At 40.9% G+C, this 25,246-nt stretch overlaps 1 protein-coding gene across 3 annotated transcripts in view; it reads left to right on the forward strand.

The window, feature by feature from the left end:
• Nucleotides 1-25,246, forward strand: part of olfm2.S (olfactomedin 2 S homeolog) — a 143,510-nt gene that overhangs the window by 106,135 nt on the left and 12,129 nt on the right. For all 3 annotated transcript variants that reach the window (XM_018256268.2, XM_041588853.1, XM_018256269.2), the window contains exons 4-5: nucleotides 17,734-17,953; nucleotides 20,005-20,111. In XM_018256268.2, coding sequence (XP_018111757.2) covers nucleotides 17,734-17,953; nucleotides 20,005-20,111 — 327 coding nt within the window. The remainder of the gene's footprint in view (nucleotides 1-17,733; nucleotides 17,954-20,004; nucleotides 20,112-25,246) is intronic.

Raw genomic sequence — 25,246 nt, forward strand, 5'->3', positions numbered from 1 at the left:
CATATTCGCGAACTTGCGCAAAAATGCGAGCGGTTCGCGAACGGTTCGCGAACCCCATAGACTTCAATGGGAAGGCGAACTTTAACATCTAGAAAAGACATTTCTGGCCAGAAAAATGATTTTAAAGTTGTTTAAAGGGTGCAACGACCTGGACAGTGGCATGCCAGAGGGGGATCAAGGGCAAAAATGTATCTGAAAAATCTGCCTGTGTGTGCTTGGAAGAGATAGTGTAGGGGGAGAGCTGTTAGTGATTTCAGGGACAGATGATAGTAAGTTTGCTGGCTAGTAATCTGCTTGATACTGCTCTGTATTGGAGGGACAGAAGTCTGCAGGGATTTGAGGGACATTTTAGCTTAGGTAGCTTTGCTGGCTAGTAATCTACTGTTCTCTTTAAACAACTGCCATACGTTAACCTTGTAGGCATTGTTTGCCCAGTTTTTTTGGACGCAGCCACTGAAGCACAGTTGCCATAAAAAATATGCCATATAAATGCTGAAAATAGTCATTTTTCGCCATACGTTGACCTTGTAGACATTGTTTGCCCAGTTTTTTTGGTTGCAGCCACTGAAGCACAGTTGCCAGAAAAAATATGCCATATAAATGCTGAAAATAGTCATTTTTTGCCATACGTTGACCTTGTAGGCATTGTTTGCCCAGTTTTTTTGGTCGCAGCCACTGAAGCACAGTTGCCAGAAAAAATATGCCATATAAATGCTGAAAATAGTCATTTTTTGCCATATACGTTGAGTCAACGTATGTCAAAAATTACTATTTTCAGCATTTATATGGCATATTTTTTCTGGCCTCTGTGCTTCAGTGGCTGCGGCCAAAAAAACTGGGCAAACAATGCCTACAAGGTCAACGTCGTTGACCTTGTAGGCATTGTTTGCCCAGTTTTTTTGGCCGCAGCCACTGAAGCACAGAGGCCAGAAAAAATATGCCATATAAATGCTGAAAATATGCATTTTTTTGGTTGCAGCCACTGAAGCACAGAGGCCAGAAAAATTATGCCATATAAATGCTGAAAATATAAATTTTTTTGGTTGCAGCCACTGAAGCACAGAGGCCAGAAAAATTATGCCATATAAATGCAGAAAATATGCATTTTTTTGGTCGCAGCCACTGAAGCACAGTTGCCAGAAAAATTATGCCATATAAATGCTGAAAATATAAATTTTTTTGGTTGCAGCCACTGAAGCACAGAGGCCAGAAAAATTATGCCATATAAATGCTGAAAATATGCATTTTTTTGGTCGCAGCCACTGAAGCACAGTTGCCAGAAAAATTATGCCATATAAATGCTGAAAATATAAATTTTTTTGGTCGCAGCCACTGAAGCACAGAGGCCAGAAAAATTATGCCATATAAATGCTGAAAATATGCATTTTTTTGGTTGCAGCCACTGAAGCACAGAGGCCAGAAAAATTATGCCATATAAATGCAGAAAATATGCATTTTTTTGGACGCAGCCACTGAAGCACAGTTGCCAGAAAAAATATGCCATATAAATGCTGAAAATAGTCATTTTTTGCCATACGTTGACCTTGTAGACATTGTTTGCCCAGTTTTTTTGGTTGCAGCCACTGAAGCACAGAGGCCAGAAAAAATTAAACCAGTAGGGTTTGCACCCTAGTTTGTAACGGTGGCGGAGGGAGGAGGAGGACGCTAAAGGACAGCTGTGTGTGGAGTCATGAGGCTTGAAGAGAAGGACAGCTGCATAGAAGTCAGAACAAGTCTTCCGGCGTGCAGTAACCCTCCGAGATCCACCCCTCATTCATTTTAATAAAGGTCAGGTAATCGACACTTTTGTGACCTAGGCGAGTTCTCTTCTCAGTTACAATCCCTCCTGCTGCACTGAAGGTCCTTTCTGAGAGCACACTTGAGGCTGGGCAAGACAAGAGGTTCATGGCAAATTGTGACAGCTCTGGCCACAGATCAAGCCTGCGCACCCAGTAGTCCAGGGGTTCATCGCTCCTCAGAGTGTCGATATCTGCAGTTAATGCCAGGTAGTCCGCTACCTGCCGGTCGAGGCGTTCTTTGAGGGTGGATCCAGAAGGGTTGTGGCGCTGCCTTGGACAGAAAAACATTTGCATGTCTGACGTTACAGACTGGCCAAAGGGCTTTGTCCTTGCAGGTGTGCTCGTGGCAGGATTACTGGCACCTCTGCCCCTGGAATGTTGATGAGTTCCTGAAGTGACATCACCCTTAAAAGCATTGTACAACATGTTTTGCAGGCTGGTTTGTAGATGCCGCATCTTTTCGGACTTGTGGTATGTTGGTAACATTTCTGACACTTTATGCTTGTACCGAGGGTCTAGTAGCGTTGCGACCCAGTACAGGTCCTTCTCCTTAAGCCTCTTGATACGGGGGTCCTTCAACAGGCATGACAGCATGAAAGACCCCATTCTCACAAGGTTGGATGCAGAGCTATCCATCTCCGCTTCCTCATTATCAAGGACTGCATCATCCACGGTCTCCTCCCCCCAGCCACGTACAAGACCAGGGGTCCCCAAAAGGTCACCACTAGCCCCCTGGGAAGCCTGCTCCTGTTGGTCCTCCTCCTCCTCCTCCACAAAGCCACCTTCCTCCTCTGACTCCACTTCTGGCACCTCTCCCTGCGTTGCAGCAGGTGCCTGGGTTCGTTCTGGTGATTCCGACCAGAAATCGTGCGCTTCCAGCTCCTCGTCACGCTGGTCTACAGCCTCATCTGTCACTCGTCACACGGCACGCTCCAGGAAGAAAGCGAAGGGTATTAGGTCGCTGATGGTGCCTTCGGTGCGACTGACCATATTTGTCACCTCTTCAAAAGGTCGCATGAGCCTGCAGGCATCGCGCATAAGCACCCAGTAACGGGGGAAAAAAATCCCCAGCTGTGCAGATCCAGTCCTACCACCCAGTTCAAAAAGGTACTCGTTGACGGCTCTTTGTTGTTGCAGCAGACGTTCCAACATAAGGAGCGTTGAATTCCAGCGAGTCTGGCTGTCAGAAATCAAACGCCTGACTGGCATGTTGTAGCGCTGCTGAATGTCAGCAAGGCGTGCCATGGCTGTGTAGGAACGTCTGAAATGGGCCGACACCTTTCTGGACTGGGTGAGAACGTCCTGGAATCCTGGGTACTTGGAGACAAAACGTTGGACTATTAAATTTAACACATGTGCCATGCAGGGCACATGTGTTAAATTGCCTAGTCTCAACGCTGCCAACAGATTGCTTCCATTGTCACACACCACTTTTCCGATCTGCAGTTGGTGTGGGGTCAGCCACCGATCGGCCTGTGACTGCAGAGATGACAGGAGTACAGATCCGGTATGGTTTTTGCTTTCCAGGCACGTCATCCCCAAGACAGCGTGACAACGGCGTACCTGGCACGTCGAATAGCCTAGGGGGAGCTGGGGGTGCACAGGTGTGGAGGAGGAGAAGGAGGACCCAGCAGCAGAGTAAGAAGAAGAAGAAGACGAGGTAGAGAGCGATGGAGGAGTAGAGGTGGTGGCAGAACCGCGTGCAATCCGTGGCGGTGACACCAACTCCACTGTTGTTGTTGAGCTACCCATTCCCTGCTTCCCAGCCATTACCAAGTTCACCCAGTGGGCAGTGTAGGTGACATACCTGCCCTGACCATGCTTGGAGGACCATGCGTCAGTAGTCATATGGACCTTTGGCCCAACACTAAGTGACAGAGATGCGGTAACTTGGCTCTGCACATGTTGGTACAGGTGTGGTATTCCCTTTTTAGAAAAAAAATTGCGGCTGGGTACCTTCCACTGCGGTGTCCCAATTGCTACAAATTTGCGGAAGGCCTCAGAGTCCACCAGCTGGTATGGTAAAAGCTGGCGGGCTAAGAGTGCAGACAAGCCAGCTGTCAGACGCCGGGCAAGGGGGTGACAGTCAGACATTGGCTTCTTACGCTCAAACATGGCCTTCACAGAAACTTGGCTGGTGGCAGATGACTGGGAATGGGAACAGGTGGTCAAGGTGGAAGGCGGAGTGGAGGGTGGTTCAGACGGGTCAAGGAGAGCAGAGGTAGAGCAGTAAGATGCTGGACCAGAAGGAGTGTGGCTTTTAGTTTGCCTGTTGCCTTTGAGGTGTTGCTCCCAAAGTGCTTTGTGCTTGCCGCTCATGTGCCTTCGCATAGAAGTTGTACCTATGTGGCTGTTGGGCTTACCAAGGCTCAGTTTCTGACTGCACTCATTGCAAATTACAATGCTTTTGTCAGAGGCACACACATTAAAAAAATCCCACACTGCTGACTTTTTGGAAGTGTGCGATCTGGCGGTAACAGTAGAAGTTGGCGGCATTGGCGGCAATGGCGGGTGCGTTGGCCGGCTGAACACAGGTGCCGATACATGTTGTTGCCCTACTGATCCCTGCGGGCTGTCCTCCCTGCTTCTTCTAAGTCTTATTCTCCTACTGCCTCTCTGACTCTCCGTCTCTCCATCTGAACTACCCTCCTCTTGCTCTCTTCTACTAGGCACCCACAAAACATCAATCTCCTCATCATCATTCTCCTCAGATGCATCAATTTCTTCTGACACATCACAGAAGGAAGCAGCAGCGGGGACCTCCTCCTCATCACTCATTATGTCCATCTCTATCGTGTTCTCTGCCAGAATTAAATCTGGTGTAAGGTCCTCATCTCCTTCATCTTCTTCTGGCAATAATGGTTGCGCATTACTCAGTTCAAGAAACTCATGGGAAAATAACTCCTCTGACCCCAGTGAAGAAGGGGCACCGGTGGTGGAGGAAGTGTTACGTGGGGTGGCCATAGCAGTGGAGGATGAGGAGGATGTTGTGGTAAAGTTAGAAACGGTAGAGGATGGGGTGTGCTGTGTAAGCCAGTCAACTACCTCTTCAGCATTTTGGGAGTTCAGGGTCATTGGCTTTTTAAAACTGGGCAATTTGCTAGGGCCACAGGATTGCATAGCAGCACGGCCCCTAGCACGGCCTCTGCGTGGCGGCCTGCCTTTGCCTGGCATTATTTTTAAAAAAACAACAACAACAACAAAAACTCAGTTGGTTTTTCTGGAAACGATAATACACACAGCTAGATGGCGGGTTGAAGAAAACAGTGTGCAAATAATGCCTACAAGGTCAACGTATACACTACTACAGCGGTGGATACGGATTACGTAAAATATATGAATGCTGCTTGAAAAAAAGTAACTCAAGTGGTTTTTCTAGAGACGATAATATTATCAATATTTAGACAAAATGTGAACAAGCTCACACAGCTAGATGGCGGGTTGAAGAAAACAGTGTGCAAATAATGCCTACAAGGTCAACGTATACACTACTACAGCGGTGGATACGGATTACGTAAAATATATTATGGCTGCTTGAAAAAAGTCACTCCGGTGGTTTTTCTAGAGACGATAATATTATCAATATTTAGACAGAATGTGAACAAGGTCACACAGCTAGATGGCGGGTTGAAGAAAACAGTGTGCAAATAATGCCTACAAGGTCAACGTATACACTACTACAGCGGTGGATACGGATTACGTAAAATATATGAATGCTGCTTGAAAAAAGTCACTCCGGTGTTTTTTCTGGAGACGGTAATATTATGGATATTTAGACAGAATGTGAACAAGGTCACACAGCTAGATGGCGGGTTGAAGAAAACAGTGTGCAAATAATGCCTACAAGGTCAACGTATACACTACTACAGCGGTGGATACGGATTACGTAAAATATATGAATGCTGCTTGAAAAAAGTCACTCCGGTGTTTTTTCTGGAGACGGTAATATTATGGATATTTAGACAGAATGTGAACAAGGTCACACAGCTAGATGGCGGGTTGAAGAAAACAGTGTGCAAATAATGCCTACAAGGTCAACGTATACACTACTACAGCGGTGGATACGGATTACGTAAAATATATGAATGCTGCTTGAAAAAAGTCACTCCAGTGTTTTTTCTGGAGACGGTAATATTATGGATATTTAGACAGAATGTGAACAAGGTCACACAGCTAGATGGCGGGTTGAAGAAAACAGTGTGCAAATAATGCCTACAAGGTCAACGTATACACTACTACAGCGGTGGATACGGATTACGTAAAATATATGAATGCTGCTTGAAAAAAGTCACTCCGGTGTTTTTTCTGGAGACGGTAATATTATGGATATTTAGACAGAATGTGAACAAGGTCACACAGCTAGATGGCGGGTTGAAGAAAACAGTGTGCAAATAATGCCTACAAGGTCAACGTATACACTACTACAGCGGTGGATACGGATTACGTAAAATATATGAATGCTGCTTGAAAAAAGTCACTCCGGTGTTTTTTCTGGAGACGGTAATATTATGGATATTTAGACAGAATGTGAACAAGGTCACACAGCTAGATGGCGGGTTGAAGAAAACAGTGTGCAAATAATGCCTACAAGGTCAACGTATACACTACTACAGCGGTGGATACGGATTACGTAAAATATATGAATGCTGCTTGAAAAAAGTCACTCCGGTGTTTTTTCTGGAGACGGTAATATTATGGATATTTAGACAGAATGTGAACAAGGTCACACAGCTAGATGGCGGGTTGAAGAAAACAGTGTGCAAATAATGCCTACAAGGTCAACGTATACACTACTACAGCGGTGGATACGGATTACGTAAAATATATGAATGCTGCTTGAAAAAAGTCACTCCGGTGTTTTTTCTGGAGACGGTAATATTATGGATATTTAGACAGAATGTGAACAAGGTCACACAGCTAGATGGCGGGTTGAAGAAAACAGTGTGCAAATAATGCCTACAAGGTCAACGTATACACTACAACAGCGGTGGATACGGATTACGTAAAATATATTATGGCTGCTTGAAAAAAGTCACTCCGGTGTTTTTTCTGGAGACGGTAATATTATGGATATTTAGACAGAATGTGAACAAGGTCACACAGCTAGATGGCGGGTTGAAGAAAACAGTGTGCAAATAATGCCTACAGGGCAAATAATGCCTAAAAGGTCAACTTATACACTACTACAGCGGTAGTAAAATAAAAAAAAGTAAAATAAAAAAAAATGAATATTAAAAAAAAAAATTAAAGTTGGTGCTGCTGAACTACTAGGAGCAGCAGATTAGCACACCAGTCCCACTCCCCAACACTGCTAGACTAATAGCACTGGGCTCTTATAGTAGTAGTAGTAGTAGTAGTAAAACAACAAAAAAATAAATAAAAGCAGTCCTTACAAGGACTACTGTTATTGCAGCAGTCAGCAGATGAGATCAGAAGCAGGACAGCTGCCCACTGCAGCTACATACAGAGCACTGCAGTAGAAGGTAGATTACTAGCCAGCAAAGCTACCTAAGCTTAAATGTCCCTCAAACCCCTGCAGACTTCTGTCCCTCCAATAACAGAGCAGTATCAAAACGATTACTAGCCAGCAAACTTTCAACTGTCCCTGAAATCACTAACAGGCAGCAGCTCTCTCCCTACACTATCTCTTCAGCACACACAGGCAGAGTGAAAAAACGCTGCAGGGCTTCGGTTTTTATAGGGAAGGGGAGTGGTCCAGGGGAGAGCTTCCTGATTGGCTGCCATGTACCTGCTGGTCTGGGGTGAGAGGGCAAAAAAAAGCGCCAACAATGGCGAACCCAAAATAGCGAACGTCGCGCGACGTTCGCGAACTTCCGGCGAGCGCGAACACCCGATGTTCGCGCGAACAAGTTCGCCGGCGAACAGTTCGCGACATCTCTATATATTTCTAGTCATATTCTTTTCTAGGCTTTAGTTCTTCTTTTAATTTACTTAATAATACAATGTGAAGACACATTTCCACAGTCTAAACCTTCCTACTGTCTCTTTTTCAGCTAGACAGGAGTCAACCTGGGGGTGAGGCAGACCATATACAAAAATGCATTACTTATTTTATAATTGGAGGTCTTAAAATCATCACAAGAGCTTACACTTTGCAGTAATGCCCGATGAAACATGGTAACACAAGGTCAGACATTGCGTAGGAGACAGCTGAAGTCTTGCTGCGTTCAGTTAGTGAAGGAAAGAGAATGAGACAAGTCAGGCCGTGTCTAATAATTATGTAGCTCATTAGTTTTTAGCGTGTCATTCTCTCGCGCCCGTTTGTCAGCTTTGTGTGTAACTGTCTCTGTTAATACCCCATAAGGAGTAAAGTAATTGCCTAGGCAGTAAACAGATACAATGTTGCTGTCTGTATTCCAGTGGTGGGCGATGTCTACTCTTGTTCCATATTTGCTTCCTGTACTTTTAATTACATATTTTTTTATTGATTTCCTAAGTGCCGGCTTACAGTGCAGCTTTAATTAAAACAAGATAAAACGGAGGATGGTTTTTACGAGAATTTGCATTATATTGGGAAACATACTGCAGTCTCATAGGAATAGCCAAACAAATACCATGAGGTTTATTTGAAATACCCATCCATAACAGCATGCCAGGAGATATATCTAACAAGCATAGGAGAGGAACTGATTTTTTTGTTTCATCATTAAAACGGCTGAACTTTATTTGGTTTTGCATTTGCTTTTTTGTGACTTCTGATTGGTTATGCTTGTCTGCATGCTTACTTGGAATAGTTGGCAGAGTAAGCTAGAAGGGACACATATACATTCAAAAATGCAATTTTCTCTTTTTATATCCCAGGTATGGGATCCATTATCCGGAAACCTGTTATTCAAAAAGCTCCGAATTAAGAAAAGGTTGTCGCCCAAATTTTTAAAAATGATTTCCTTTTTCTCTATAATAATAAAACAGTAACTTGTACTTGTACTTGTATCCCAACTAAGATATAATTAGTGCTTATTTGTATCAAAACCAGCCTATTGGGTTTATTAAATGTGTAAATGATGTTCTAGTAGACTTAAGGTATGATCCAAATTACAGAAAGATTCATTATCTGGAAAACCCCAGGTCCTGGGCATTCTGGATAACAGGTCCCATACCTGTACATGATTATATAATAAGCAGAGCAAAGAAAGGCAGGCCCTCCGGCAAAGGCAGAGAGCTGGGGAATCTGAGGGGTAAATTTGCTATATTCAACCCAAGATTTATTTAAAAACAGCAAGAGGGGCACATACTAGAAATTCCAGTGGTGTATTTTCAGGATTGGACCGGGCTAGCGGGACACCAGGAAAAAAAACAGTGGACCCCAGCCCTCGTAGACCTCGCTGACCCAGACCTACTCCCACTCTGAGACTTTTTGCACTATTTTGGGCTTACAATTTCTATTATGGAACTGGCTTTTAGAGGCCCGGCAGGTCATGCTGTACCAGTTCACTAAAGTCTTTCTTTGAAACAGTGGGTGCACAAAACAAGAAGCCGGAACCCCAGAGAGGCAGAAAGCACTATAATAAAATAGAACCTGTATAATAGAAAGAAGTAAACTCTTGGCAAAGGATAGAAGCCTACGGAGAAGAGCAAGGTGGGCAGAAAAGAACAGATGGGAAATAGACTTATAAATATATTTATCTGTAAAGCTTAGAGTTTAATCTTTCCCACCAAGAGATGCAAGAACTATCTTAAAGTTTAAATAAAGTCAAGTCCAGTCATTGATTTCGGGACATCAATCCTCTAGCATTTAGTTTATTCTCTTGAATCTATTCCCTGGGCTTGAGTGGAGCGAGGGCACAACAGGGAATTGTTAGGGTATAAGTTCTCCTGAAAACCCCCCGATAGATTGATTCTTTGTCCTGGTGGTTCTGACTAATAATGCAGCAGAAGACAATCATTAGAAGACCTTTAAAGAAGCATGCAAGGTTTTTTCTTAGAAAGTGTTCAGTTTATCTTTTATGATTTTTGAATGATTTGAGCCCTTTTCCAGCTTGCAGTGTGAAATTCTTATTCATTGTTGGGGTCACTGACCATGGTAATAAGAAAAAAGCTGATCCTCTATTATGCTACATTTTCTGCTAGTTGCTTCTTAATAGTATATCTTTCTAGAGAAGCCATCTCCTGTTCATCATCTGCTCTGACTTTCATACCACTGCCTGGTTGCTAGTGAAACTGGCATCCTAGCAACCTGAAAGATAAAGAAATTCCAAACCGAATATCGGTAGAACAAAAAGTTAATCATTCGAAAAACTACAAAAAAAACTATGTAGACAAATAGCAGATTATCTTAGAATACCATTATCTACATCAGGGATGTCCAACTGGAGGCTCTCTAAGAGATTATTTATTTATGTTGTGTAATTTGGAATATTATCCGTATAGTGTGTGAAATATACAGTAGATTCCTCAATTTAACACAGCCAGGTAAAAATCTGCTACCGAGGTTCCTAGAGATGAAACAATTTATTGAGATTATCCAGCCCAGAGACAGCAAATGATACAGAGGTCTTTCAAAATGTGCCCACAGGTTATTTGTATAGGGTATAGCCTACAAAAGACCTTTTCGCTAAGCCCTTCCTTCTACTCCCTTCTTTCTCTTTCTTCCTTCCTTCTACTCTTTCCTTCTTCTTTTTCTAAAATCAGCCAAAGCCAGCTCCATTGTTATACGCTTTCTATCCCATTGACCAAAATGGGGAATGGTTTGGCTGACTATTAGTGATTGGCGAATTTATTCGGCACGTGGCAAATCTCCGAGTTTTGCTGCCGGCGAATAAATTTACGAAGTTGCAGAGAAAATCCGCCCCTGAAAATTCGTTTGTATCAAGGTTTTTTTGATGCCGGCGACAATTCAGATGCCGGAAACAGTTAAACGGACGCCAATTGACTTTAATGCACGATAATGCCGTCGGCGTTGGAAATTGGAGCCGCTAATTGACGCTGGCATCGAAATTCGCATTCCGTGAATTTCACAGGAAATTCAAGAATTTCATGGGGGGATTCGAAACGGAACATATTCGCCCATCAATACTGACGACAAGTTAAATAGATATCTCAATCTTTTTGTTTTAGTTAAACCAAATTTCTTTCGATATTTTTTTACCAATAACAACTGTACAAACAGTTCCTCTTTGGAATGGAAAAGACCTTCTCCAGATGGTTTCTCTGGGTATGTTGTTGTTAAACCACCTATCAGTTAAGAATCAAAGCATCCAAGATGGGCCTATCTTATTTTGCATTTGATTAAATGGGTAATCCTTTGAAGTAAGCAAAAACTAGAGTTTGGTTCATAAAAACTCATGATGTCTACTACCTGACAAGGGTTATAGTCATTTGACTTAGTTAGCTCCCAAGTGGCCTCTATGGGTGACCTAATTTTATTATACTGTAGACCTTCAACATGTAGTATAGTGAATAACTGACCTACTCATTGGACAAAACAACTGGACAATGCTGGTCTACATTATGCTAAAGGTTAATCTACAGGTGGACTACGCTTCTATGTAACTTGTCTTCTAAGTAACATGGAGGCATAGGTAGTTGTTTATCATTGCAATAAGGTTCAACCAGGCAGTGTGGTTTTATTTGGACAGTCTGGTTCACAACTGCCTGTCTGGATTGCAGAACAGATCAAACAACTCAAACATAACTTTGCCAGCATGACTCTGGTAATTTGGGCAACATCTGCCAGTATGTAATTGCCCCAGTGATGTCATCACACAATCTCCAAATGTCATCACCCCACCCCAAATATCATTGAAGTTCTATGGTTTTTAGCTAATTTGTTACTAGGACATTATCTACATAGAGTATACTGGAACAATCGCTGAAATATTAATACAGAAGTGGTTTTTTTTTTACATATGTTACGTACAGTAAGCTTATTATGAGCTAAGAGGGTCATGGAACAAATGGTATCCATTAATGTGGCTTGGATCTTTGTTAAGGGTCTAAGCAGTTATCATTCCATGTTAAGAAATCCCTATGAGCTTTACAGTTATATAGCCTATCAGGTTCAGTAATGTTATTATTGGGGTACAAAACATAATACTATTATCTACTGTATAAGACATAAGCACTAAAGTTAAATGGCTGGATACTGCAAAGTATTGCTTCAATTATTGATTGATTAAAAGTTCTCAAGGCTGTTGTCTGTCTTATCAATTTCTTGGGGGAATTATTATGTAGAGTTAGGCAGCAGTGATGTACAAGGAACAGTTTAAACCAGCAGTGTATTCATTACTAGGGGGAAATGTTTCCTTAGGTGCCCACTAGAACCTAAGAGCCGCGATTATTCCTTGGTTTCAGCTCGTGATCTTACACGTCCTTCTGCCACTGTGATTGCCCTTGAAGTCCCAGCAACGCCTCCATGTTATTAATTTATGTAGGAGCTTTTGTGGTCATTGAAATGGAAAGATTAGCGGCTTGGAGAAGATTTGTAATAAGTGTCATTCTGTGTCACTTTACGTAGCATGACTTCAATTAGTTATGTCCTCTGGGACACATTTCCATAAAGCCAAAAAAAAGTATGAAGCTTGATCTTTCTGCTCCTTATATAGTAGAAAGTCTTCCTTCAGGGTTCTTTGCTTATAGACTAACAAAAGGAGAATTTGTTTTACTCTTCATGCATAGTGTGCCATCTTCCACTTTTGGTCCTGATGTCACCGCATGCTGATAAGGGATGCAGTGAAAAGCAGCCTATAGGCTACCCAATTATTTATATAAAGCATGGCTGACCAGCCTGTACTCTCTTAGTACTATAACCATAATACCTAGACAGCCCAGCAATAGTAGTTAAAGGACAGTGGGTAGAGATCTCAACAAAATGTTACTGTGGTGATGGTGACCTCACCCAGAAGCAATTCTCTACAGATGCTGCCTAAAGAGGTTCCCACTTTTAGGTGGGCCTAACAGACGGATCAAAGCAATGGTGCCAAGGCTCAGGACAACTTAAATGGAATCCAATATATTCAAGGACATGTGATTCGTGGTGAATACTTATTTCCTGTTACATAGTTAAGTTGGGTTGAAAAAAGACCAAATTCTTTCAAGTTCAACCTAGTGCACATGTACAATATATATTTATGCAGACCTATCTATTAACTCACATATACCAATACCTACACTGACTGTAGATCTTAAGGTCACGATATCCTTGAATATTATACTTGTTCAAGAAATCATCTAATCCACTCTTAAAAGGAATTAATAGAATCTGCCATCACAGCATTACCAGGCAGTGCATTCCACAGCCTTACTGCCATTGCAGTGAAAACCATATATGCTGCTTCATATGAAAGTTCTCATCCTCTAGTCTAAAAAAATGACCTCTTGTTCTTTGAGCTTTTCCATGGGAAAACCCCCATCACCCGCTATCTGTCTATAATGTCCTTTGATATACTTGTTAAGGGTAATCATATCCCCACATACGCACCTTTTCTCCAGAGAAAATTACAGTTGATACATATCAACTAAATGTATCAATTTAAAACAGCTACAGAGTCAGTGACCCCCCCCAACCCCCGCCGGGCTGCTTTAAAAAAGACATGAGTTGAAAATTTAAATTTTACACTTCAATATTAAAAAAATGGTTGCAACTAGAAAATAGAAAGTACGAAAAACTTTATTTCTGATGAACAATCGCATACCAACTGAACTGACAAAAGTCTTTGTGAAGATTCTCATACATCCAGGTCATGGTATATCTGTAGAAATAAGTCAAATCAACTGGACTTGATGGTTTTTTTTTTCCTTGAAGATGTTTCACCAGTCATCCAACTGGCTTTCTCAATTCTGAATACCTATCTGTACATAATTACTTTTTAATAAATGACCCAAATGGGACAACTACTGGATGAAAGGAGATCTAAGGCAGATATTTTTTAAAGCAACAAAAAGGGTCTTAACCCCAATCCAGAATCCTATTCTGTGGTGGAAAGCACACAAGACAATTGCAGGTGCATTATACTGTAATTTCTATGTGACTTTCCAACATTATTGTCATCTGAAGCCACAAAGCAGATACATCCAAATTTGCACAAGACAATTACAACAAGACTACCTTCAACCTCATTAGGCATCAGATCCTGCAGTTAACAATATACGCTTTAGAGCAAACACTTTACAGGTTAATTATCAGTTCTCCATGACATACCAGGGAGAACTTTCTCCCGGTTCAAGAGATTTTTTATACAATGTAAAGGTGATTACAATGTTTACAGTTTACATGAAAACTTAAACAGTGTCTTTTCCATTCATGTACTTGTTCTTGTGCAGGACAAAGTAAATTAAGCTTTAATGGAGTCCTTTCTCAGAGGACCAGAACATTATGACAAAAACATAGAAATACATCTTTCCCTAAGGACCCAGCTCAGCTCTGGCAACCACAGAGTATGTGACAGGAACATGAAAGAATCTATAATTGCACTGCATACAATATTAATTATGCCTCCTTGTAAAGGTTGGAAATGAGTGGTCTCTATCTGCTCTCTGGGAGAGGCTTTCAGGGTGACAAGGTAACCTCTATGGATTATGCTGCCATATGCATTCTAGTTATTGAGTTCCCTATAGAACACAAGAAGTCTATGGCACAAAGCAACTTTATGATTAATGGCTGACACTGCATGGCTTTGGTTTAATTCCAAAGTGTCCTGCAGAGTAACTTATGGAATGCACTGTGCACCTATTAAAAACTTCTACCATAGGTTAAACCCTGATGTGCATTCTTATTTCTCATTAATAGCAATTAGGGCATCCATAGTCATAGGGCATTTCAGAATGACATCATGACAAATTGCTTTGTGTTGTAGAATAGCAGGGAACATAAGGAGATAGATGTAAAATTCACAGTAAGAACAGCATCCAGTTGCTAGAAACAGGCAGGGGAACCTACCTGTAGCCTATCCCTGATGACATCACTGTTTACATCAAAGGACAGATAAGAGCAACAGGTTAAACCCACCAAGCGCAGTCCACCACTCATATGTTTGATGGTTATGACCATCAGTACCATTGGCCTCACTTAGAGACCTTCATCTGCAAGGTCTCTTATCGAAAGTAGTGGCATTTGTTGAGGAAGCAAGTTCTCATTTGACCAGCGGTGTAAAGAAAATTGCATAATATTTGCAAGCCATCACTCTGACTGTGGTCTCATCCTGTTCTACTGTGGGGAGAGACAGATGTAGTGCATCACTTTGTATTCTCACAAGCTCTGAATTCAGGTTTAATCACAATATCAACTCTGCATGGCTTCTATCTGCTTCATGCTCATCAACTCATCAATGCTTGGGGCAAAAAAAAGGTTCTAAGTTAGATTTTTATTGCACTTAAATTAAAAAACAAACAAATAAATATACAAGTGGACTATTGTAAAATGTAGTAGTTGACATTATTTTACCATTGTAACTTGTGTTTTAACCAGACTAGGTTTTAGCTAGCATCTGACCTCTCCCAGCCTGGACCCAACCCTACCCTCTGTGCCACCATCACTTATATACCTGCACCGTTACCCACCCATTGCTGATGTCACCATTGGCAGGGTAGGCACAAGTACCATGTATATTTATGGAAGATGGCCAGAGAAGGAATTTCAGAGGAATATCAGCTCCGCAAAAGGAACCTGGTCCTAGCACACATTCCTGCAACAGCAGCAACACATAACAACAACTTTGACTCTTAGCCTCTTGCTATTCAATAGGTGCCAACTTCAATACTCATGTGTCCTAAGATTCAGCTTTGTAAAGGGTTACTGTGTGGTCAATGTGTAGGATGAGTATGATAGAACTCAAAGTCAGACAAACCAGGTCCGATCGTATGTTGACTGAGGATGAAAGTTGGACAGGCCAAGTCAAACTAGACAGAATCATCAGACAAGGCTTGGTCCAAACGGCAAGATGGATTAGCAAGATCAGAGACTTCCACCCAGGAACTAAGAACACTATACTTCTCATGGAAAAGAGCAATGCTTTTAAGAGTGGCTGGGATGATTTCTCGGACAGACATGATATCAAATGCTATCGTGATACTAAACTCTATAGTTAGTATAGCTATGGGTATATAATTTATGTGAAGGTATGGAGGGGTGTGTGTATGGATGCTGGGTTTCATTTGGAGGGGATCAACTTGATGGACTTTGTCTTTTTTAACACGATTTAGCTATGTAACTATGAACCTGTAAAGAGTACGAGGTAGGTACATAATAGAGGTGATCTGCAGTATGTTTAGGGTTTAATAAAGCTTTGACAATTTAGCTTTATAAGCAGGATTTCTTATTGATTCAAAGAAATGTATTTAGAATTGTTTAAGGCTTCTCCATGTAACAGAATGTACAGACACATCAGGAACGAATGATGTTAATAAGCTTGCAAGTAGAAAATCCATTTTAATATTTTTCAATTAGGAATGACATTTGATGAATGATAGAAAGCTGTCAGTGGAATTTTGTAAAAACAAAAAAATGTGTTTTGTAGTGCGGTGCTTGAATAATAACAGTAAGGTATGATTGTAACGAAGGTGAATGTGTGCCAAGAGATTGTGCTATGCATATTAATTGTGCTATGCATATTAATTGTGCTATGCGTATTAATTGTGCTATGTATATTAATTGGAGCTTGTCAGAAGTCAAAAGAGATTATTGCCACTTTGCGTGCTCCCTTGATAACATCTGCACTGATAACACTGGAGTCACAAGCCGTTGACTTTATAATGGAAAGAAATTTGGATTTTTCCTTTATTACCCAGAACACTGTGCATTATGAGCAGTTATGCTAATGGAGTCGTATATAATACCTTTATGGCCCTGTCTCATTGCCCTCGTGCCTCGTTCCACGCAGGAACTTGTATTTGGAATAAAATAAAGAAGATTATGCCAAAAGTGAGCTAAATTATTAGAGAATCCCTGCCACAGGAAAGGCACCACATGATCCATAAACATCACATCTTGAGCAGCTCAAGTAGTGAAATATATTTGGCCAGTCTTGCGTCTGCCACTACTATTTCCCCATAGCTCCCTTAGCCGCTTCATACCTCATTTTAAACAGGTGCCCTTCAAAACTAGACTGCAAAAGTCCTAAAGCTTGCTATAAAGGTCTACTAGCCTGGTAAGGTCTCCAATTTGGTAGATCTTTCCTTGATATGCCAACTTGTTTGGCCTTTAGGATGATTGGATCAGGATAAGGAATAATGCAGACCAAGACAGGAACTAGGGGTAGGCAGAAGAGGCATCTGCCTTGGGAGAACAGATAGGGAGGCGCTAGGCAGGTACCTCTTAAATTGTCTTCTGCCTACCCCTATTTCATATTTGCAGCCCTCTTAGGTTTTTGCTTCTGCTCCTCTCTCCATCCTCTCCTCCATCGCTCTCCCCCCGCACTCCCACCTCCTCTCCGTCACTCCCACCTCCCCACAGTCTGTCCCCGGTCCTGCCGACTGCGCACGAAGTAGTGCACAAAGACGCCAGGTTGCCTAGGTGAAAGGGTGCTCATAAACATTTATTTCACCTTTTGTTTCAGTTTGGCTTCATAGAGAAAAAATATTTGCTGGTCAAGTAACCAGATGGCACACACAGGATATAACTAAGCTCAGAAGGACTGTGGGAATGGCGTTTCCTTTTTACACGCTTTCTTATACTAAATAATCCATATTTTATTCTGTTTGAATGAACACAACCTACCCTCAACTGCCTTATTCCATCTGTATAATCAAAAGAACCTAATAAAATTGGTTCAGTTTGCAGCTGCGTTATCCTAGTTACCAGATATATTTACCTGCCATATATTCTGGGCTCCACTGTTCCTTGCCCCGCACTCTTTATGTTACACTTTTGTTGATACATAGGTGATGTCATGCTAATGATTTTCCATCACTCTTTAACTCATGCAACACAGTGTATGGTTCTCCTAATGTTAATGCAATATTATTGTCTTTTTCTCAGGAGTTGAAGGATAAGATGAAGCAGCTGTTACCCTTAATTCCTGTTCTTGACCAATATAAGTCAGACACAAAGATGATTGTCCAGCTGAAAGAGGAGGTGAGGAACCTCTCCAATGTCCTCCTACTGATACAAGAAGAAATGGGGGCCTATGATTACGAGGAGCTACAGCAAAGGGTGATGTTCCTGGAGGCCAGGTTACACGCCTGCATGCAGAAGCTAGGTGAGCCTACCGATGATTAATTACTTCAATATGGAATTATTATTATGGTGGCCCTGTCGATAAAGCTAATAAGGTCAATCCCCAGTGATCTCAGTACTTATTAATTCCCTTCTGAGCATGTTAGAGAAGTGTAACAAACACATGAAGCCAGGATCCAGTATTTGAATTTATAGCCGTGTTTGATATGCAGAACCTGTCTCACAGCTCATTTATTTGTGTCAAAGAATTTCTCTTTGTCTGTTCCTAGGCATATTTCTCCAACCCCCCCCCCTTCCTACTTGTTATTGCCTTTCATGTTGGAAGTATTGGCTCATGCTATTTCATATAGATCCATTGAGAATGAATCTCTAGAAGGATTCGATTGACTTAATTCTTGTTGACATTATGGGTGAACGCAATCGTTTTTTCTTTCCCGAAAAAAACCACAAGCCGTGGGGCTTTTATTTATTTACATGTTTGATTCAATGGTAGGAGATTCAATGGTAGGAGGTATCAATGAGTTTTAGAATTGTTTGCTGGAAGCATGGATTTTCTATTGTAACAAGACACCCAACATTTTTATCTGTAATACTATCTATATAATTGTTATTTCCAAATATAACCAGCTGAACGGCACTGCCTGCTGTAATAAACCTTTTTACCAGAAGTTCCGTCCAGCTGGTTATTTTTGGATGTGGACACAGTGGGGACACTGAGGACTGAGCACCTGGATAATGGGAGCCGTGAGTTGGTGAGCTGGAGCAGTCTCTTTATGTTTTTTATATAATTGCTATTGCCTCCCCAATTGATTAGTTAAAGGACAACTGAAGAATATAAAAAATGGAAGCACTTTATATGCTTGAAAATGAGGTGGTGCTACATCAGGTCATGTGATGGTGCCCAAATAATACCTGGACCCTAGAGAACTACATGACCCATGAGCCAATGGCTCATAATAGGTAGTAAGTTTTGGGACAACTCCACCTTCTCTTATATCCCTTTTCCTGCTTTTAAATCGGATTGAGTTGCTGGTTAATTCTTTTTATCGCTAATTAATTGGTTCAATAATTAATTTTCACGGTTTACAAAGTCCCTGGATGGACTAACGCACTTGCACTTTAAATATTCTAATTAATTTTTTTAACACCAATCCCCTTTAAGTAATCAATGGTAAAAGTATGAAATAATGGCAGAAATATATTGATTAAGTCTGTCCTTTATAACAATTTAAGGAATTAGCACGGAAGTAGCACTTTAATGTAATTTAACAATTTTAATTAGATAAGTTATTTATTTATTCCAAGCAATTGAGCTAATCACAAACCTTTTATTAATGTTGCATAATTAATTACAAGTATCAGCAAGTGGATGTATTTGAATTTTAGAAGTGAACCATCGAATTATCAGTCAGAAGAGGGGTTTTTTCTTTTCTCTTTTCACCATGAGCCAATGGCATTACTGTAGACCTCTATATCCTCATACTCCAGGTCCTACCGCACTTCCCCCATGCACCAACCTTCAGAGATGACTTTCTGAAGCAAGGCTGCTAATCTTGCACCCCTTGTGTCCTAGTTTTTACCTTTTGCCTTGACATTCATAATTTCATACAATTAATTTATCTTACCTGCATTTAAATAAGCATTTTCAGGGCTATAAGCTTTTTTGATCAGTTAAAAGTAAAATATATTCACACTTGCATTTGTAATATTTCTTGCTTTTCTTCATTTTCTATCATTAAGGGCATTGCATAAAGTTGGGCTTATGAAGGACAATGCGATTTTGCTAAAAAAAAACCCAAACCTTTACAAAATCTGGTCTGACAGTTTGATGCGCCAGATAGTGCTGACATTGGGGGCCCATGCAAACCCTTTGGTCATGGACAGGGTCAAGTCCTGTCCTGGCAGAACTTTTCAACATGCCCCGTTGATCACATATCAGTTGGGAAGAGTCAACGGTCTACCACTTTGTCATGTCTAAGCTAGTACTAAATTAGTATGAAATCTACCTTAGTCACCTTCCGCTTGTGTTTGGGCTTTGATATGTTTACCCAGTTGAGTTTATTTTAATTACAGGCTGTGGAAAGCTCACAGGTGTCAGTAACCCAATTACAGTTCGTGCCTCGGGGTCCAGATTTGGATCTTGGATGACAGACACCATGGCTCCAAGTGCTGACAACAGGGTGAGTATAAAAAAGAATAAAATGCAGATGAATTACTTACAGCATCTGCTGCTTTAGCTATAACTATCTTTTGGGGTAGAACAGGACAGGTGTGCCTTAAAGGAGAACTAACACTTATCTTAAGAAGTAGGTAGAAATGTTGTACATGATGTTTTGTGCTTCTGTACCAGCCCAAGACAACCACAGCCCTTTAGCAGTAAAGATCTGTGTCTCCAAAGATGCCCCAGTAGCTCCCCATCTTCTTTTCTGCTGATTCACTGCACATGCTCTGTGCTGCTGTCACTTACTGAGCTTAGGGAGCCACTCACAATATACAGTACACATAGAATAGAAATGTCACAATATAAGGCTGATTAGTAATTAATACAGATAATTACTACATGGCAGCACAGAAACCAGTGCAATTAGCATCAGAATTGAATAATCAGCAAACCTGTAGCATCAGCTTATATTACAGCCAGGGAAGCTCATTTTCTGCTGGATAATTAGTGACGAGCCCTAAGCTTAGCTTCTCAACAGCCAATCAGAGCCCACTGAGCATGTGAGTGTCACAGACACTTTCCAAGATGGTGCCCCCCTGTGACAAGTTTGAAGTCCTGGATCATTGCTGCTATTGACAAGCTGAAACTTTAAGCTGGTGCGATAAGTTCAGTATATAAAATATGGCATTTGTAGCCATATTCATTTAAATACCCATGTTCAGGAATGGACAGCCTGAAGCCCTCCTGATATTCCTGATATTCAGGAGAAAGCAAAACCATAGAAGGCAGATGAGTGAAGGAAACATTATGACTGATTTGTGATGGAAAGTTGTCCAACAAGCTCTGAGGGCTGACTTGAAGAGCCACAGGAATGCAATACCCTTAAAGGAACAGTAACATCAAAAAATAAAAGTGCTTTAAACTAATGACAATATAATGTACTGCTGTGTTTTATTGGTAAAACTGGTGTGTTTGCTTCCGAAACACCACAATAGTTTATATAAACAAGCTGCTGTGTAGCCATGGGGCAGCCATTCAAGCACAGAATACACAGTAGATAACAGATAAGTACTACTATAGTTTATATAAACAAGCTGTTGTGTAGCCACAATGGCAGCCATTCAAGCACAGGATACACAGTAGATAACAGATAAGTACTACTATAGTTTATATAAACAAGCTGCTGTGTAGCCATGGGGGCAGCCATTCAAGCACAGGATACACAGTAGATAACAGATAAGTACTACTATAGGTTATATAAACAAGCTGCTGTGTAGCCACAATGGCAGCCATTCAAGCACAGGATAAACAGTAGATAACAGATAAGTACTACTATAGTTTATATAAACAAGCTGCTGTGTAGCCACAATGGCAGCCATTCATGCACAGGATACACAGTAGATAACAGATAAGTACTACTATAGTTTATATAAACAAGCTGCTGTGTAGCCATGGGGGCAGCCATTCAAGCACAGGATACACAGTAGATAACAGATAAGTACTACTATAATTTATATAAACAAGCTGCTGTGTAGCCATGGGGGCAGCCATTCAAGCACAGGATACACAGTAGATAACAGATAAGTACTACTATAGTTTATATAAACAAGCTGCTGTGTAGCCATGGGGGCAGCCATTCAAGCACAGGATACACAGTAGATAACAGATAAGTACTACTATAGTTTATATAAACAAGCTGCTGTGTAGCCATGGGGGCAGCCATTCAAGCACAGGATACACAGTAGATAACAGATAAGTACTACTATAGTTTATATAAACAAGCTGCTGTGTAGCCATTGGGACAGCCATTCAAGCACAGGATACACAGTAGATAACAGATAAGTACTACTATAGTTTATATACACAAGCTGCTGTGTAGCCATGAGGGCAGCCATTCAAGCACAGGATACAAAGTAGATAACAGATAAGTACTACTATAGTTTATATAAACAAACTGCTGTGTAGCCATGGGGGCAGCCATTCAAGCACAGGATACACAATAGATAACAGATAAGTACTACTATAGTTTATATAAACAAGCTGTTGTGTAGCCATGGGGGCAGCCATTCAAGCACAGGATACACAATAGATAACAGATAAGTACTACTATAGTTTATATAAACAAGCTGCTGTGTAGCCATGGGGGCAGCCATTCAATCACAGGATACACAGTAGATAACAGATAAGTTCCGAAGAATCCCATTGTATACTACAGATCTTATCTGTTATCTGCTGTGTATCCTTTGCCTTTTCTCATTTTTCAGCTTTGAATGGTTGTCCTCATGGCTACATAGCACAGCTACTACTGTAGAATTTCTGAAGTAAACATGTCACTTTTACCAATGCAGCACAATGGTACATTATATTTTCATTACTTTAAAAGATTACTTTAAAAGCAGAGCTGATAACAAGCACAAAAAGAAAAGGTTTTATACACTTGCAGGATAGAAATATATAGTGTGAAGGCAAAGTAAGTCATTGTATATTGTCTGGCCCTTAAAAATCTGACCCTTTAATGTGTTGTTTTACGTATCAGTGAAATCACAATTACCCTGTACAGCAAACCAGGGTGCCCAACGCCAATGTTCTACTTATTTAAAATCAGTAGGCATCCCCTGAGCTTCCCAGAGATGCATGAGGCCCATTTGATGAGCAAGCAATATCCACTGACACTGCAGGCAGTTCTAAATCAAATCATTGTGGGAAATGGCGTCAATTAAAAAAACCAGAAGACTGAAAATACTTTAAAAATAGAATGGGTCGCACTTGCAGCCTCTCAACATTCAGGAACAATAGCTCAGAGCCTGCAGTAACATGTAGAACTATGGCCTCTTCATAGCCACCCATCAGTAATTACCTTTGTCTGCTGCACATACAATACTGAAACAAATAGCTGATTGCAAGACATGCAGTGTTAGCTGAAAGATTGAAATGAAAATGAAAGATAAAGATGTATGCAGAGCCAAAACAAAATGAAATAAACTCCAAAATGTAGAATATAAACATATTAGTAGTCACCGAGGAGACATAACTAAAAGCATGACACTGAAAGCTGAGTTATACAAATAAGGGTCCTCTGAGTATCGCTCATGTATTATAAGTGATAATTTACCCCCTACTGTAAATGATAAGGATATTAGAAGTCACTGAGGGGTTGTTCTGTGACCATATAAAGGCACAAGACTGCAGGCTGAGTTATACAGGGAACTCTGAGTATCACTCATGTATTATAAGGGATAATGTACCCCCTACTGTAAATGATAAGGATATTAGAAGTCACTGAGGGGTTGTTCTGTGACCATATAAAGGCACAAGGCTGCAGGCTGAGTTATACAGGGAACTCTGAGTATCACTCATGTATTATAAGGGATAATGTACCCCCTACTGTAAATGATAAGGATATTAGAAGTCACTGAGGGGTTGTTCTGTGACCATATAAAGGCACAAGGCTGCAGGCTGAGTTATACAGGGAACTCTGAGTATCACTCATGTATTATAAGGGATAATGTACCCCCTACTGTAAATGATAAGGATATTAGAAGTCACTGAGGGGTTGTTCTGTGACCATATAAAGACACAAGGCTGCAGGCTGAGTTATACAGGGAACTCTGAGTATCACTCATGTATTATAAGGGATAATGTATCCCAAACTGTAAATTATAAGGATATTAAAAGTTTTGACACCTGCTTTTTTTTCACGTCACTGGCCCCGCCTCATGCCTGTCCCTTCACATCAATGACCGTGCCTCTGACGTCAATGGTACCGCCCCCCCGCCTGGATTCTGAATGTGGGAAAGGTAGCAACCCTAGATACGTGTACAGTTAATATGGTTGAATTTTATTACAACATCGCCACCTGCTGGTCAGTTTCCAACCAGTCTGACCACCAAGTAGTCAAGGAAGTTGTGAGGAGAAAGAAAGAGGCTGCTCTGATGTTCCTCTGCTTAGGAAAGATGTAAGAAAGGTTTCTAATTCTTTTCCTAAGCAGAAGAACATCAGAGCAGCCTCTTTCTTTCTCCTGACAACTTCCTTGACTACTTGGTGGTCAGACTGGTGGGAAACTGACCAGCAGGTGGCGCTGTTGTAACAAAATTCATTAGTATTAACAGTACATGTATTCCTTAATATACTGGAATTAAAAAAAAAATAATGAATGTAAATTACAAAAGTGCTTAGAATAGCCCCCTCATCAATTTTACATGTACTTATTTTGAAGGTTTACTTATCCTTTAAGTTATGCATTTTGAAAAAAAAAAATCCCATGACAGTATCCCTTTAATCAAAGGCGTGAAGTGATTTGGAAGCTTTGCCTATTTATTACATGTTCAGAACGATTTGATTTCCTACAGATGGTATCTAGGATCATTGTCCATCCCAGTGTCCACAAAATCTAGTTGCAATACATTTTTATATTGCTAAAGCTAAATACTTTTAATAAAACATGTGAAAATACATAGAGAGTTTAGGTTTCATTTATGAAAAAAAGCCTTTCAAAGCTCTGCTGTGTGACCAAAGAGGACTGGATACCTGTTTATACTTCAGAGCTTTATCCACTGTGGTGTCTCTGGACTGCGCCATGCACAGCTGAGTCTCTGAAGTCCTGTATGGGGCCAATAGGGTCTTTGAAGGTTTCCTACACATAAAAATCTAACTCCAATAGACTGAAGAGTCGTTGTTCACATGCTTCTTTAAATTCATTCTCTCTTTTCTACTATACCGATTGATGAAGAAAAGAACAGCAGTTTGATGGACTCTACAGTAGATTGATTGATTAGCCTCACTACAGCATAACTATGTCTGCCTAACTATTATAAGGAGTCTATTACTCCTATTATTTCATCTTGGCATAGAATAATGATCAAATTACATACAGTATTACATTTCCTTATTCCCCCCAATGATACAATGATTTTTATATTTCCTGCAGAGATCACGGAAACCCAAAATATAAAATTTTATTCCCCCCAATAATACAATGATTTTTTTTCCTGTAGAGATCATGGAAACCCCAAATATAAAATTGTATGTACCCAGAGGGCCTGTGTATAAATATTAAATACCTTTATCCTGACTCTCTATCCGGAATACTGTTGCAGGCACAGTAAAATGTGTAAATCTTCAGCTCACTATTATTTTCCCAGACTGGTAGTAGCA

The sequence above is a fragment of the Xenopus laevis genome, chromosome 3S (genome assembly GCF_017654675.1).
Source record: "Xenopus laevis strain J_2021 chromosome 3S, Xenopus_laevis_v10.1, whole genome shotgun sequence".
Lineage (NCBI taxonomy): Eukaryota > Metazoa > Chordata > Amphibia > Anura > Pipidae > Xenopus > Xenopus laevis.